This window comes from Biomphalaria glabrata, chromosome 7 (assembly GCF_947242115.1).
Source record: "Biomphalaria glabrata chromosome 7, xgBioGlab47.1, whole genome shotgun sequence".
Taxonomy (NCBI): domain Eukaryota; kingdom Metazoa; phylum Mollusca; class Gastropoda; family Planorbidae; genus Biomphalaria; species Biomphalaria glabrata.
Window position 1 is genome coordinate 38,243,362 of NC_074717.1, and position 14,481 is coordinate 38,257,842.

The window sequence follows — 14,481 nt, forward strand, 5'->3', positions numbered from 1 at the left end:
GGCATAGAGGAAACTAGCTGGCAGCAGATGGCCTCTGAAAGAGACAGTTGGAGATCTCGCTTTCACATAAAAAACGCGACGCATATTGGAGACCCAAAGAAAAGCGCAGAATAAAACTTAAATAGACCGCCGGCTGAAAATGGCTTTGTCTGCACGAGATGCGGAAAAATATGCAGATCTCAACTTACTGGGTTTTGGTAGTCATGTGAAATACTGCAATAATTCCTTAATTTTTGGAATGGACACTGGCGGATCCAGAACTTTTGAGTGGGGGGGGGGGCGATTTTTTTCCAAACCCTAACCCTAATGCTCAGTAAACCCTAACCCTAAGCATAAACGTGCGCATATATAAATATGAGAAAAAGCGTTTTCTTGCTTTTTTTTACTGCAGTAAGGCATTCTCCTGACATCTACAACTCATTATTCAACAATGGAGTTCGGGGCGAAGCCCCGCCGCCAAAAGCCTTTTCCTGCATTCTTCACTGTAGAAACGCATTCTCCTGACATCTATAAATCATTATTTATCAATGGAGTTCGGGGCGAAGCCCCGACGCCAAAAGTGTTTTCTTGCATTCTTCATTGCAGTAACGCATTCTCCTGACATCTACAACTCATTATTTATCAATGGAGTTCGGGGCGAAGCCCCGACGCCAAAAGTGTTTTCTTGCATTCTTCATTGCAGTAACGCATTCTCCTGACATTTACAGCTAATTATTCATCAATGGAGTTCGGGGCGAAGCCCCGCCGCCAAAAGCGTTTTCTTGCATTCTTCACTGTAGAAACGCATTCTTCTGACATTTACAGCTAATTATTCATCAATGGCGTTCGGGGCAAAGCCCCGTAGCCAAAAGCGTTTTGTTGCATTCTTCATTGCAGTAACGCATTCTCCTGACATCTACAGCTCATTATTCATCAATGGAGTTCGGGGCGAAGCCCCGCCGCCAAAAGCGTTTTCTTGCATACTTCACAGAACAAACGTATTTTCCTGACCTAAAGCTCAATATTCATACTATTAAAAAAGGACCTTTTGAATAATGTTGTACTTGAAAAATATTCTAATATGAATTTATAGGCCCTTAATACATTGCCAAAAATCCGATTTGTTCATTGAAAAGATAAGATTCCCCACATATTTAGATTTTGGCTTTGAGGATCTCCGCCGAAAAAAAAATTATTCGATAAATAATATTCAATAAAATCAAAGTATAAATTGTGAGTTATAGTCCCAAATTTATTTAACTAGAAAAATATCAGATTGAGTAAAGGTTAGAAAAAGGCGACTATGAAAAAATGATTTGGGTTTAGAACTCATCTCATTCATTTGAGTTTAGAACTTATCTCAATCGTGACTCTTATACTGAAAAATTTCGTTTGAATTCTAATTTTTTGAATGCAAAGTCTTTCTTAAAATAGTTATGATAAATTCATGTGAAATTACACAAACTCTGGGAGGAGCGGTAGAGTGAAAATGATTAATCCTCGCTCCTTTAATAGTTTCTGCTAAAGATTGCATTTGGCATTAAAGACTCGATATAAGAATTTAATTTATAGTATATATAAATTATATTAGTGACAGATGTTTTTGTTTTGTAATTTCCTAACTGTAATACAAAAAGAAAAAGTATTGGTTTGTCCGATGGGGGAAAGGCGATTGCATGAATCGCCCCTCCCACCTGGTACAGCCCTTTTTCCTTTAAATTTTACTAATGATAAAATTTGAGATTAGAGTGTGGTACGACATAATATACAATGAGTTCACAGCTCATAGTTTATATTATATAGATATTCAACTAATTTTGTTCACAAACTATGATTCTCCATAAAAATAGGACCGCCCCCCCCACTCAGAGGGCTAGAGTGGGAAGGGCAGTACATGCAATTTTCCCCTCCCCCAACCTCACCGAAACGGCCAAGATACAAGAAGGCGAGCGACATAATATAAATCTATATATTAATTCAACTAATTTTGTTAACAAACTATGATTTCTCCATTAAAGTAGGACCGCCCCCCCCCCTCAAAAGGTTTAGGTGGGAAGGGCAGTAGAGATAAATTGGCAAACAGGGAACGACATAATACAAAGATCGGTTAAAATATCAATAACAAGTTTTAATCACATAGATATTTAATTGATTCTGTTAGCAAGCTGTGATTTCTACAAAGAAATTGGATTGATATACCATCGCCCCCTCCCGACCCCACCAAATCGGCCAACATACTACAGGGGGGGGCGAAATAATCTAAAAATAGGTTGAAATATAAATAATTAGTATATATTATTAACATAAGTAATGAATTCGTATACAAATTGTGTGAATTCTATACTAAAATTCGCCCGCCCCCCCTTCGGGGGGGGGGGGGGGTCGGCCGAGTGGGGGGGGGGGCGATCGCCCCTACCGCCCCCCCCCCCCTGGATCCGCCAGTGGGAATGGAAGACATTGCCATGTAAATTGTGTGCCTTAACTGTGCGTAGATAAGCCGGGTGTCGGTGTTAACTGAATGTGCAGATCTCACCCATCGCTGAATCGGGAAAGGGGCGGTACATAAGAGGAAAAAATGGATAGAAGACTCAAAAGTAAAGTAGCAATTATACATAAAACACTGAACCATAATCTTCAAATACAAAAACAAAATCTAATAAAATACTTAGAAAGACACAAAGATGAAGGCACGTACATTCTACGTTCCATATGATAGGACTAATTTGTACAAATGCTCCTTCTTCCCTAGTGCTATTAGTAGGCCTATAAGAGTATGGAATGGGTTGCCTGAGCTAGCCAGGAAAACTAGTGACTTGGCAAAATTTAGGTCATTGGTTAATATGCATGGCGCGTAGGACGTAATCATCTTCTTTTTTGAAGTAACGTCTGTATTATATAAGATAAGAAATATATAGTTATGTAATAGTATAGCAGGCAATTTAAAAACAATAAGTGTCAGTGACTTGAATCTAGATTTATGGGAAAGGACCAATGGCGAACGCTTTTGTGCCAGTTTTTAGTTTAGAATTTATAACTCCGCAATGGTTAAACTTATTAAAAAAATGAAAACATCTGCGGACTCCTCAGCTATTGGGCGATAAAACTAAATTTGAATCTTTTTTTCCATATCAGCTATTAAATATATAATTCAAGTCAACTTGCGGTAGGGGTTGGACCTAATCAGCGAACGCAATTTTCGCAGGAGTCATATAGAGCGAAAGGCCGTAAAAAATAGCGAAATAGCATGTTAAAATATAGGAAATTATGCTTCAATTAGTTCTATCATCTAACTTCTTCCATGAAGCATTATAACTATTGTCCTCCTTGTGACATTAGGCCTAAATTTGTTTTCACTTTTCTCGTGCTCCATATCTCTTTTCTCTGCTTGGAACTGATGTCTATATAGCCTACGAAACTTGCGATCAAATATTTTTCTTTTAGAGAAAGAAAGAAACTACAAAATTCTATTTTGCCTCCTCCCTATTGGCTAGTCCACGTCATTTTGCTCCCCATTTCATAAACTCTCGTTACTGTGACTATTTTTTTAAGAACACATGTTCAGTGCACTTAATTTAATCAACATCAACTCGACCCCCCCCCACACACACACACGCGCTCGCTGATTGACCCAAAGGCAGATCCCGAATGCGATGGATTGATGATGTATGGGAGGTAGATCTTCAACAACTTGGGTTTCGGGCATGGAGACGAAAGGCTCAGGGGAGATCTTGTAATTTTATACATGTATATTATATGGTAATTCTTATATTTATTACTAAATATATAGTTAGCGTTTTTTTCCGCTCCTGAAATCGAATATTTTCTCCTGGAAAACTCTTGGAAATCCTAATCCTAATGGTGGGGGAACCCAGTGAAAATGAATTCTGATCTTCTTTTAAACATCTATACACATATTGATATCATTAATTAGTAACAAGAGGTTAACCAGCCAGTTACAAAAAAAGGAGGACGGCAAAACAGCAGAGGTCCCCCCCCCTCCGTATAAACCGTATAGGCCTAAGCGCTGTTTCAAATGATGCGTCATTTTACCCTCACTGGCACAGAGGAAAGTAACTGCCAGCATATGACTTCTAAGAGACTGTTGGAGAGCTGCGAGTCAAACATTTTAGACGGAAAGAAAATGCGGGAAAATATGCTGGTCACAACTGGGCGTAGACATGTGAAACATGTAGGCTACTGCACTCATCCTTAATCTTCGAAATCGAAGACATTGGGTTAAGGTTAAAAATAGGCCTATTATTTTAATATTTCAGTTTACAAACAATAACATTAGATAAGACAAAAAGAAAAACAGATTAACTCAGTAACTAAATTATTTTTAATGGCTTTTTAAGCTTATAATAGGGGTTTCGCTGAATAGGTTTTCAGTTAAAAAGGTCATTTTGAGCGAACACCCCATAATATTTTTTTTCAACGAAATGAATAGCCTTAGCTATTCTAGCTAACTATTTCCTCATCTATTTAGAAGCATAATAGGCGATTTTTTTTCGGCCGATGTCCATTGGTGCTTTAAAATCGCCTTAAGTTCGGACCTATTCTCGTTTATCCGGAAACGTTTTGAGAATGAAATTTCCAAGCATGTCAACTTTGACCTTCATCTATGCTTTATTTTATGAGGGAAAACGAAAGTTAATATGTGGGAAATGTAGAAAAATGGAGTCTTTGTAATACCATTTTATTAGTTCTGCAGTTACTTTTGAAATAAATAAGAATGGATAAAAATTACGGGGAGGTGTTCGCTTTATATGCCATTTCGCTGATGGGCGTTTCCCAATAGAAACGCATCTCTAGCTTAGCTTATGCTTCAGTATATAGGCCAGTGATCAATTTTATACACTTCCACTTTTTTTTTTTTTTTTAACGATTAAAAATGGCTGACAAAACAGAGAAGTTCGATACTTTGGAACAAAAACTTGAATTATTTATTGAAAATACTCGTCAGATGGGGATAATTGTCAGTGATTTTCAACCACAAGGACAGAATGTACTTAATCAAAAAATGTGAGTGATATTTAAAGGCGTATCTTCTTATTATAATTATTAAATCGCCTTCTAAAGCTTCAGTTCTTTTTGTTTTTAATTTTATCCGATATTTATCGTAAATTTAAAACGTAACTCGGAGTAGGGATGTGAAATATAAAAATATATCTTCACTTTGTATAAATTATAAACAATTTTTCGTTTATACATGTAACATGATTAAAATACTTTAACAGAACTTTCCAATGACTTATAAATTATGACTGTAAGTCACTGTATGTTTAACAGTTAGATAGATCTAGATCTAGAAAGTTATGATTTTTTTTGGTGGCGTTTTACAGTTTAGAATGTAAATATTGAAGGAAATAAACAAATTATTGTGTCTTGAGCTTCAAGAAATGTCAGAGGGGTGGGGACAAAATGGCGGCATTGTGATGACAGAAAATAAAATAAAAGTATTTAAAAAATCTTTTTCTTGTTTCTGGGTTGAAGCTTAAAGGGCTATTTATTTTTAAATGTTTTGGCAGATGATCATTTACATATATATGACATTTTTAAATCCTCAGACAGACAATGGTGACAGAAATGAATGAGATAGACAAACTGCGGACACAAGTTCCAGATGTTCATGTACCTCTTGAAGTTTTTGAGTAAGTTACAGATAATCAATTGATTAGTGTTGGTGTATCAGCATCTTTACTTGCTGGTGTTAAGTTCATTAGTTTCTGTAGCCATCAGTGTACAAGAGTGTTATCTGACCAGCACAATGACCTTATACTTTTACTTAGTCTTGCTGAGGCCAGGTACCTTTGTGGGGCTTGTTCAAGTCATGGTCTAGCACAAATTTTATTGTCTCCACCAGGACCCAACTAAAGACCATTCAAAAGAACATCAGAGAAATTTTGAGCACCTGTAAATTTATCTCATTAGTAACTTGAACCTTGAAATAAATATAGATATGTAAACCATATCTTTAATTGCTTGTCATTATGCAGAAATTTGAAAGCTTTTAACTACACGGAACCCATTTCTCTATATGGACTCATTTAATTTAAAGCTTTGTATAATTTACCTTTCTTAAATGTTTTACTTAAACTTTCACATTTTTATTTTTAGCTACATTGATCAAGGTAGAAACCCAAACCTATACACAAAAGATTGTTTGGAAAAAGCCCTTGCCAAAAATGAACAGGTCAAAGGAAAGACGGACAGTTTAAAGGTAGAAAAAACTATTTTAGCAATATCACTGAAACTGATAGTTTAGTAAGCTACGAAGCCCTATTTTCTATTAAAAGAGTCATGGTTGTTTTACAACAGAAGGAGACTTACGACTGTATCAACACACAAATTTACACAACTAAGAGAAGTCAAATCAGTGGTTTTCAAACCTTTACTTGCAACATTCACCTAAATTGAAAAATTTAGTATTGAGCCCCTCTTGTTAAGGAGACCAGAAACAAGCTTTAATCACTCCTGGTTGGTGCTATCTGGGTCTGAGCCCAGGCACCAAGTTTTTCCTGCATTCTTTCTGCTGGACTATCGTAACAACATCACTTTAGTGGACCTGTTTTGTTTTCACAAGATGTTTAAAGAACAATGATAAGTAACACGTGAAATCTGAAAGATAAATGTATTGAAATTTCTTCTTTAAAAGAACATTTTGAATCCATCTTATTGCCAAAGTTGACATCACTCAATCTAATGATTTAATTTATTTTTTAAACATTCATTATATTCTTTGTGACTTGATTTATACTCTAGTACAATGTGAATACAAAATATTTGTTTTTCTCCCCCTCCACCTTGCAGCCCTCTGTTGTCTCCACCTCCTCCCCCACAGTTTGAGAAGCGCTGAGCTAAATAGGATTACCTCCTTTTATGCACCACTCTCTACAGGCGCTAGAAAAAGTGATTTTCAGTTCTTGATAAATGTGTAGGGTTAGCCTTGTGAAGATACTGGCAATTCTATTTACTGACAGCAAGATTTTCTCACCCAATGCAATAATTTAATCACAATTTTCTATTGATAAAAGAAATACTTTCTGTTTAATGCACTGTTTGTTTTAAATATAGTACTGTTGATTTCAAAAGCTTGGGCTTAATTCATTGATAGAAATAAAAAGTCAAAATTACTCTTAGGTTGAGCTTAAGGAAAAAATATACTGTTTAAAAAAGGGACATAATTAGTTCTAAACTACATGTCTATAATTTCAAAGGTTTTAGCCCCTTTTTGGAAGATCAGTAAGATATTTTTAAACAATCATGTTGCTTCAGTTATTGTGTGTTTTTAATTAAAAAACTAAAATACATATCCAGGTTCATTTTTACTTTTCCAATGTGTGTGTGTTTTCAGAGATTCAAAGCCATGCTACTTTTGGAACTGTCCAAAGTTTTCCCTTCAGAAATGGAGATGTACAGAGCTTTAAAACAAGGCCGTGGACCAACATAAAAACATGGCAGTGGACAAAAATACATTTGTTCTGGTACTTTTTTATATGACAGCAGAGATGTTGATGTTGACATGATGACACAACTGAAGCTTAAAACATGTCTGACTGTCGTTTACGGAACTGAAGATTTTAAGAAAATACTTCTCTGTTTGTCATATGCTCAATCTCGGCTAATGTTTGATGAGTCTGTGGTGATCAGGCTCAGGTAAATGAAGACTAAGTCTGCATCAAGTTAAATAATGTGAACAAGTTTGTACTGCAAGCAGTGATGAGGGAACTCAATATAGATCATGACTTTGAATTTATTTTATTCTTATGAATGAAATCCTTGTATATAAATAAATACTTTTCTTTTACAACATGACATGGTGTTAAATATAAACCTCATGTGTTTATTGAAGACATTGTATTGTACCCAGTTGTGCTCTGACTATTAAATGGAAACATAACTGTAGGATAGTTCCTATTTTGATAACCATAGTACAACTATCTTATCTTATTTTATATGATACAGACCCGTTACTTCAAAAAAGAAGATTTAACTTCCTTGAAGTTGACAGTTTTAGCATAGCAAAAAGTTTGCAAAAAGTTTGAGATCAATGGGTCCTAATCTCAAGTGCACTATGGCTTTCTCTTTTACTTGAAAGAGGCTAAAGAGACATCTTAATCTTTTACAAAAAAATGTTTTTATTAAGATAAATAATCATGTGTACATTAATACAATTTCTCTGAACTAGGTTTACATCTGACCTGTGTATTAGTGTATACCTATGACTTGTTTACTGCAATCATTCTCCTGCCAACTTTGCAGCGCTAAAATGTTTTTGTCTCAGCACATACCAGCACAGATGTTTAGTGGCAAGCAAATGCATAAGTTTGAATTTTCTACTCTGGTTAGGTATATCTTGAAGAGCAGCAAAAACTTTGTCCTGCTTAGAGCTGAGACAATGTCTAACTAAACTGGTGTCATTTCTTATCCTGTTACTAATTTTGTTGTCAATAAACTGTCTTAACCATGTCTCAGATAGTTTTGTCTTTTTCCTAAACATTTTCATAAAGATTCAAGTGTTTGACAATATAAAAAAAAAATTGTTTGGTTATGAAGTCAAGTACAATTAAATCAGTTCATGGCAGTGTCTGATACTTATACCTGCACCCATGAATTATATAGTTGATAATTGATATACTTTGTAAAGACACTTTGTAAAGACTGTATGGCCATTACAATGGAGATCCTCGGGGGCTCGCAGAAACTTTATGTAGAGAAAAGAAGGTGGGGCAGACAAAGGAAGTGATGAGAGGACAATGTCAAGGAATGGACAGGCCTGTCTATAGCAAAAGACAAATGGAGAAAAGACAGTCAACAGATCACGTGTGATACCCCAATGGTCCAACAAACTAAGGGACAGGTGAAGGTGATAATTTGTGATATCAATTAGAATACAGAACTTGGTACAGCTACCTGACAGTTTCTGTGGCATCCGACAAAAATAGCCTTTGTATCTGAAAATAAACAAAGTCCAGTCTCTTGTGATCTTCAAGAATCTAAAATAGTGATTGGCAAACTACGACCCGCTGGCCAACATCGGACCGTGAATAGGTAATATCCGGCCTGCCTATGTTTTAGAATTGTGCAATAATGCTTTACTATATGAAAAGAAAGTAAGAAACTTAGTGCAGGACACATGTTTGTGAGGGCTTGGAAACTGAACAACAAAAAGTTGTCTTTCTTACACAAACATTGTTAGCAGAATGTGAACTATTTGAAGATTTGCACACGGCACTAGGAGTCTGCGTTTCTCACCTATCTTCTCTGTCCCATCCAATCTGGCGAGGCTACCAACAAAGGTTTCAAACAACTTCTGCTAGGTTAAATGGACTTACAAAGGAACTAGGAATATAACTTGATACAACTTTATGACAAATTTGAAAGACTTCAGTGCAACTGAAAAAGATTTCGCTGTAATCTGAGAACTGAAAGGTACGCCACTCTAGATAAGTAGCCTTTCAAATAGAAAGTATCAACTCAATTCGTACTACTGGCTTACACTCTCTCTTCATGGGATTCACAATGTTAGGAGATGGAAGGAAAAAGTTGGCTGGATAAAAATGTACCCCCCCCCCCCCAAAAAAAAAAAAAAAACTGGCAGGGAAGTAGAGTGTCGCCCCAATAACGATAATGCTCAATCCTCATACCAGCCAATTTTTGTTTTCCAGTGAGAATTTCAACCTCAAATCAGCTCAAATCCGTATTCGATTTGATCAGATACTATTGTGTGTCATTAGAACATTAAGTAGAAGTTGATTTAATATATATATATATATATATATATATATATTGTTATAAACCTGGTGGTGGCACAGATGGGGGTAGTGGTGTGAGTGTAGTCAGCCGACGCAAATCGCCCCAGGCCATCGCTAGACGAGCGGTCAACCGTGACGAGTTACGACGGTCAGCCGAGTCGTGTGTCAACAGGATGGTTCGGGAAGGATCGACGTCGTGAACAGAGCTCAGTAGCGTCACGAGAGTTGTAGTCATCTGACCACCTAGAAACGTCGAGCGGCGTTCTGTCCGGTTCGAGAAGGCCAGTAGGGACCCTATATAAGAGCGGAGGTGACGCAGTCAAGACGGTCGAGAAAAGGGGCTCAATACAGCAAGGTTCAGAAAGCGGGTTCACGACAGGAGTTCAGAACACGGTCGACTACAGCACAGTTCAACGGTGTGGTTCTGTACGGAGCATTACGACGGTTCAGTGCGGAGTACTGTCAAGTACAGTTGAGACGAACGGCGTCTTGATCTTGGTCTGTGATCGAGTCCGACACAACGAGCCCAAGTGTGTGAAGTCAGTCCCGAACTGTTGAACCCAGTGCAAGCCCGGAACGAGACGGAGAAGCCAGTGCAAGACTTGATACGGCGGAACGGTGTTATCGGAGAGATATTTGTTATCGCAGAGCTATTTGTACTGTTCTACGTGCTGCCAATTGTACAGTATTGGCTGTTATTTATGGACATTAAACCTTTACGTTATTTTGGAGCCCTGAGTTGTCAAGTTCTTTAAGTTGGTGGTGTATGGTGCAGTTTGCAGAGAGCCTGGATAGTGAGATTCGTAACAATATATATATATGTATAACGCCGATACTCTGCTTTATCACATTACAAGGAATGCCATTAGCACTCAGCAATTTTTATTATATTGATCTTATCCCTCGCATTTCCCAATCGCCCCCCCCCCTTCCACGCTCCTTTGAGACCCACGCAACACACACACACACCAAACGTAAAAGGTATCGTCTGGTAGACAAGATGGAGTAGCCTGGTCCATTCACCGTGAATTAGATTTCCTTATTTATTTCAAACACGCCATGTTTCAGTGTCCAGGACATGGAACGTGGGACCGGACGTTGATTGAATCACTTAAAGGGCTACCGGGCTACCCGTTGCAGGTTGGGGTTGGAACAAAGAGAGTCTTTGTGGTAGTCGTAAGATTTTTTGGGTTATCTCAGAGAATCTTCAACAACATCCCACAGTTTATGTTCTCATTGTAGATCTATACATGCACATCTATGTTACATTAATGTATTTCTTTTAAAGTATGCTGCCTGTAGGCGTCACTTCTGCACATTTTATAGCGGCATACATAAAGACTTATGCTTTGATTCCGTGTAGCATTGAGGCCACATTTCAAAATGGCTGAATCCCGACATCTTTTTAAATTAATAAGCTGTATTTGGAGCTGTATTTGGAGCATCTCTTCAATATTACAAACACATGGCTCAGAAAAGATGTGACACAAACATATTTGAGTCAGAACGCTGTCTGTTTTTGTTTGCTCTACGTTTCGGATGGTTCTTCGTCTGGGGCCCAAACCTTCCGCAGGACGGCGGGAGAATCGGCCGGCAGGGTTCGAACCAGGGATCATTGAGACGACAGTCCAGAGTGCATGTCGCACCACCTGGCTGCCATCCTGAATGTCAATATCAAGTTACAACTATTTGCATTCTAGTTTAAAAAAAAAAAGGGGGGGGGGATATTGTAGTAGAACTCGTCTTCTTTCATTAGTTGTATCCACTTTGTAGCTTCAACATCCTTTACAGATTCTTACAGCACCGAGGCAACCATAGAAAATATTATCGCAAGTACCGGTATGATGACATGTTAAGATAACCATTAGTCGATATGTAACGGGATTCGATTTGTGTCATCAGCTTGAGGACACAGACTTTCAGATAATCTCCTAAGTCTTTCTTCACAGCCTAAAGCAGATTCAAACCAAGACACATGCCCAAAGCTTACTGGTTTAGGCGCCAGTTACTCGCCTTTGCCCCTTCTCCTGCTAGTGAAGGGCAAGAGCTGAGCTGGTTGTCCGAGGCTATTTGAGGTTGGAAAGTTGCGAAATAAAAAACAATAACTAGATAATTCATATAAAGAAACAAAATTTGAGCTCAAGCAAAGACCAGTAAGGGGAAGAAGGGATAATGAACAACAAAGTTCAAGCTGGTCATGTGAAATAAGCTCCACACTGTCGTTTTAACATCTTTTTTTTTTCTTCCAGAGAAGCAAAAATAATAATTATCTATATTAAAGGTTTATACCGTCAATGTAGCTGCAAATATTGCAAGAAGCCAATGTAACGATATTTCCACGTTTCTTACAGAACGCTCATTTAGTTTGGAATGATTTCTACAGGCCTACTCACACTTTTCTTATCTTTATCTTATAAAATACAAACGCTACTTCTGAAAAAAATGGTTATCATTACGTCCTAAGCGTCATGCATCTAGTCGTGCATGTTAACTAATGACTGCCAAGTTATTGGTTTTCCTTGCTGGCTCAGGCAACCCATTCAATGCTCTAGGGAAGAAGGAGTATTTGTACAAATTTGTCCTAGCATATTGAACGAGAAATGTGCCTTTATCTTTGTGTCTTTCTGAGTATTTTTATTACATTTTGATTTTGTATTTGAAGATTATGGTTCAGTGTTTTATGTATAATTGCTACCGCGTACTTTACTTTTGAGTCTTCTTTCCTGAAAGCTTTCTAAATTGACAGTAAATAAATAGATAGATAATAGATACCAATTAATACTACTTGGAGAAACTTATTTTTAGACTACAAAGGAGATTTCTAGGGTCAGTGTCACACGGTGCGGTAAGCTCAGGGTGTCTATGTCGTCTGCATTACTTTGAAATACAATTAAATGTATACACGATATGAAGGATAAAGTCGCCCTCAAAGTTATAAATATTGAGTGAGGGCTATCCAAAACCCCCATCAAAATTGGTCATACAGATCAAGAAAAATAGAAATGATAACTTATATAAGCAATGAAGTTGCATATCATGGTGTTGCATCGGATTGAAAAGTACGAGCCATCTTTCAAAAAGTACAGCCTATCTGAAAAAAAAAATCAATCTACTAAATACAATCATTGTCCCAACGGCCATCTATCTTATCTTATCTTATCTTATATAATACAGACGTTACTTCAAAAAAGAAGATGATTACGTCCTACGCGTCATGCATTTAGTCATGCATATTAACCAATGACTTAAATTCTGCCAAGTCACTGGTTTTCCTGGCTAGCTCAGGCAACCCATTCCATGCTCTAATAGCACTAGGGAAGAAGGAGTATTTGTACAAATTTGTCCTAGCATATGGGACGAGGAATGTGCCTTTATCTTTGTGTCTTTCAGAGTATTTTATTAAATTTTGTTTTTGTATTTGAAGATTATGGTTCAGTGTTTTATGTATTATTGCTACTTTACTTTTGAGCCTTCTGTCCTGAAGGCTTTCTAAATTTAGTGATTTTACTAAAGGTGTTACTCTAGTCAAATGTGAATATTCGTTTGTTATGAATCGCACTGCTCTATTTTGTGTCTGTTCTAGTTTCTTAATGTTTTCTTGAGTTGAGGGGTCCCAAACAGAGGATGCATATTCTATTATTGGCCTAACCAAGGTTAAATAACATTTTAGTTTTATGTTCTTATTTGATTTATAGAAATTTCTTTTAATAAATCCTAATGCTTTGTTTGATTTTTTTGTAGTTTCATCAATATGTGGATTCCATGACAGTTTTTTCATTTATTATAACACCTAGGTATTTTGCGTTTTTAGTCTGTGTTACTGGTTTGCCATGAATAAGATAAGTGGAATTAATTTGTTTTAGTTTTTTCGCTGAGAAGGATCCTACGAATGAGGTACCAAGATAATGTTTCCAATAGAGAACTCTTTTCATGCACAGACATTCGCCGTCCAAGGAAGATGGCGACTGAACGTCGATTGGCATTTGTGAGACATATCATAAGACAAGACGAAAATGGTTTACCAAAGTCAGCCTTAACATGAAAGCCGAAAAGAGGAACGCAAAAAACATGGCGTCCACGTTTAATTTTGGCGTAACAACGTTTTAGAAGAAAAAAGTGGATGTGAAAGTCGCTTAAGACTTGTTTTTGTGGAGAGTGCTTACAGCCCTATGCGTTGAATAGCGTGCGACGGGCTTAAGTCTATGTGTTTCTCAAAATTTTACAATAAAAAATGTTACGTTCGCCTCTCAACAGATCAGATAAGATGTTTGGGGGAGCGCCTTAAGCTCACCCGGAGTTGTCCGGGGCGAAGCCCCGTGCGACAAGCGTTTTTCTACATTTCTGAGCTTCAAAAACTCTTTCTTCTGGCGTCTACAACGTATTATTTTTCACACATTAAGAAGATTACACGTCAGATAGAATTAAATGAAGAAAGTTTGGGACATGTTTTATTTTTAAAAGTTGCATTTTGGAAAAGTGCATCATTCCGACTAGGGTGACTGTCGCAGTCTCAGTTGACATTGCCTGATTTAATGTTCACGTCATGTTAAGAGATTAAAAGACACGTGGAATTCCTGATGTAGAATGAAGAAGACTTTGAGTGCAGTCAAGTGATATCGTCTGTGCGAGGCAGTTATGTATTATCGTAGTAGTAGCGACTTTGTTTGTCAAGTTGTAACTCTGAGTTAAGAAGTATCTTTTGAGCAGTTGATGCCAGTGTCTTCTTGAGACATGTATTTCTAGTAGT

At 37.2% G+C, this 14,481-nt stretch overlaps 1 protein-coding gene across 1 annotated transcript; it reads left to right on the plus strand.

Moving 5' to 3' along the window:
* The first annotated feature begins 4,849 nt into the window (after window positions 1-4,849).
* LOC106059630 (mediator of RNA polymerase II transcription subunit 10-like) lies at window positions 4,850-8,448 on the plus strand. Its single transcript, XM_056035296.1, has 4 exons — window positions 4,850-5,001; window positions 5,547-5,630; window positions 6,097-6,199; window positions 7,334-8,448. The coding sequence occupies exons 1-4, from the start codon at window positions 4,871-4,873 to the stop codon at window positions 7,427-7,429; spliced, it is 414 nt and encodes a 137-aa protein (XP_055891271.1). The 5' UTR covers window positions 4,850-4,870; the 3' UTR covers window positions 7,430-8,448.
* Window positions 8,449-14,481: the final 6,033 nt, after the last annotated feature.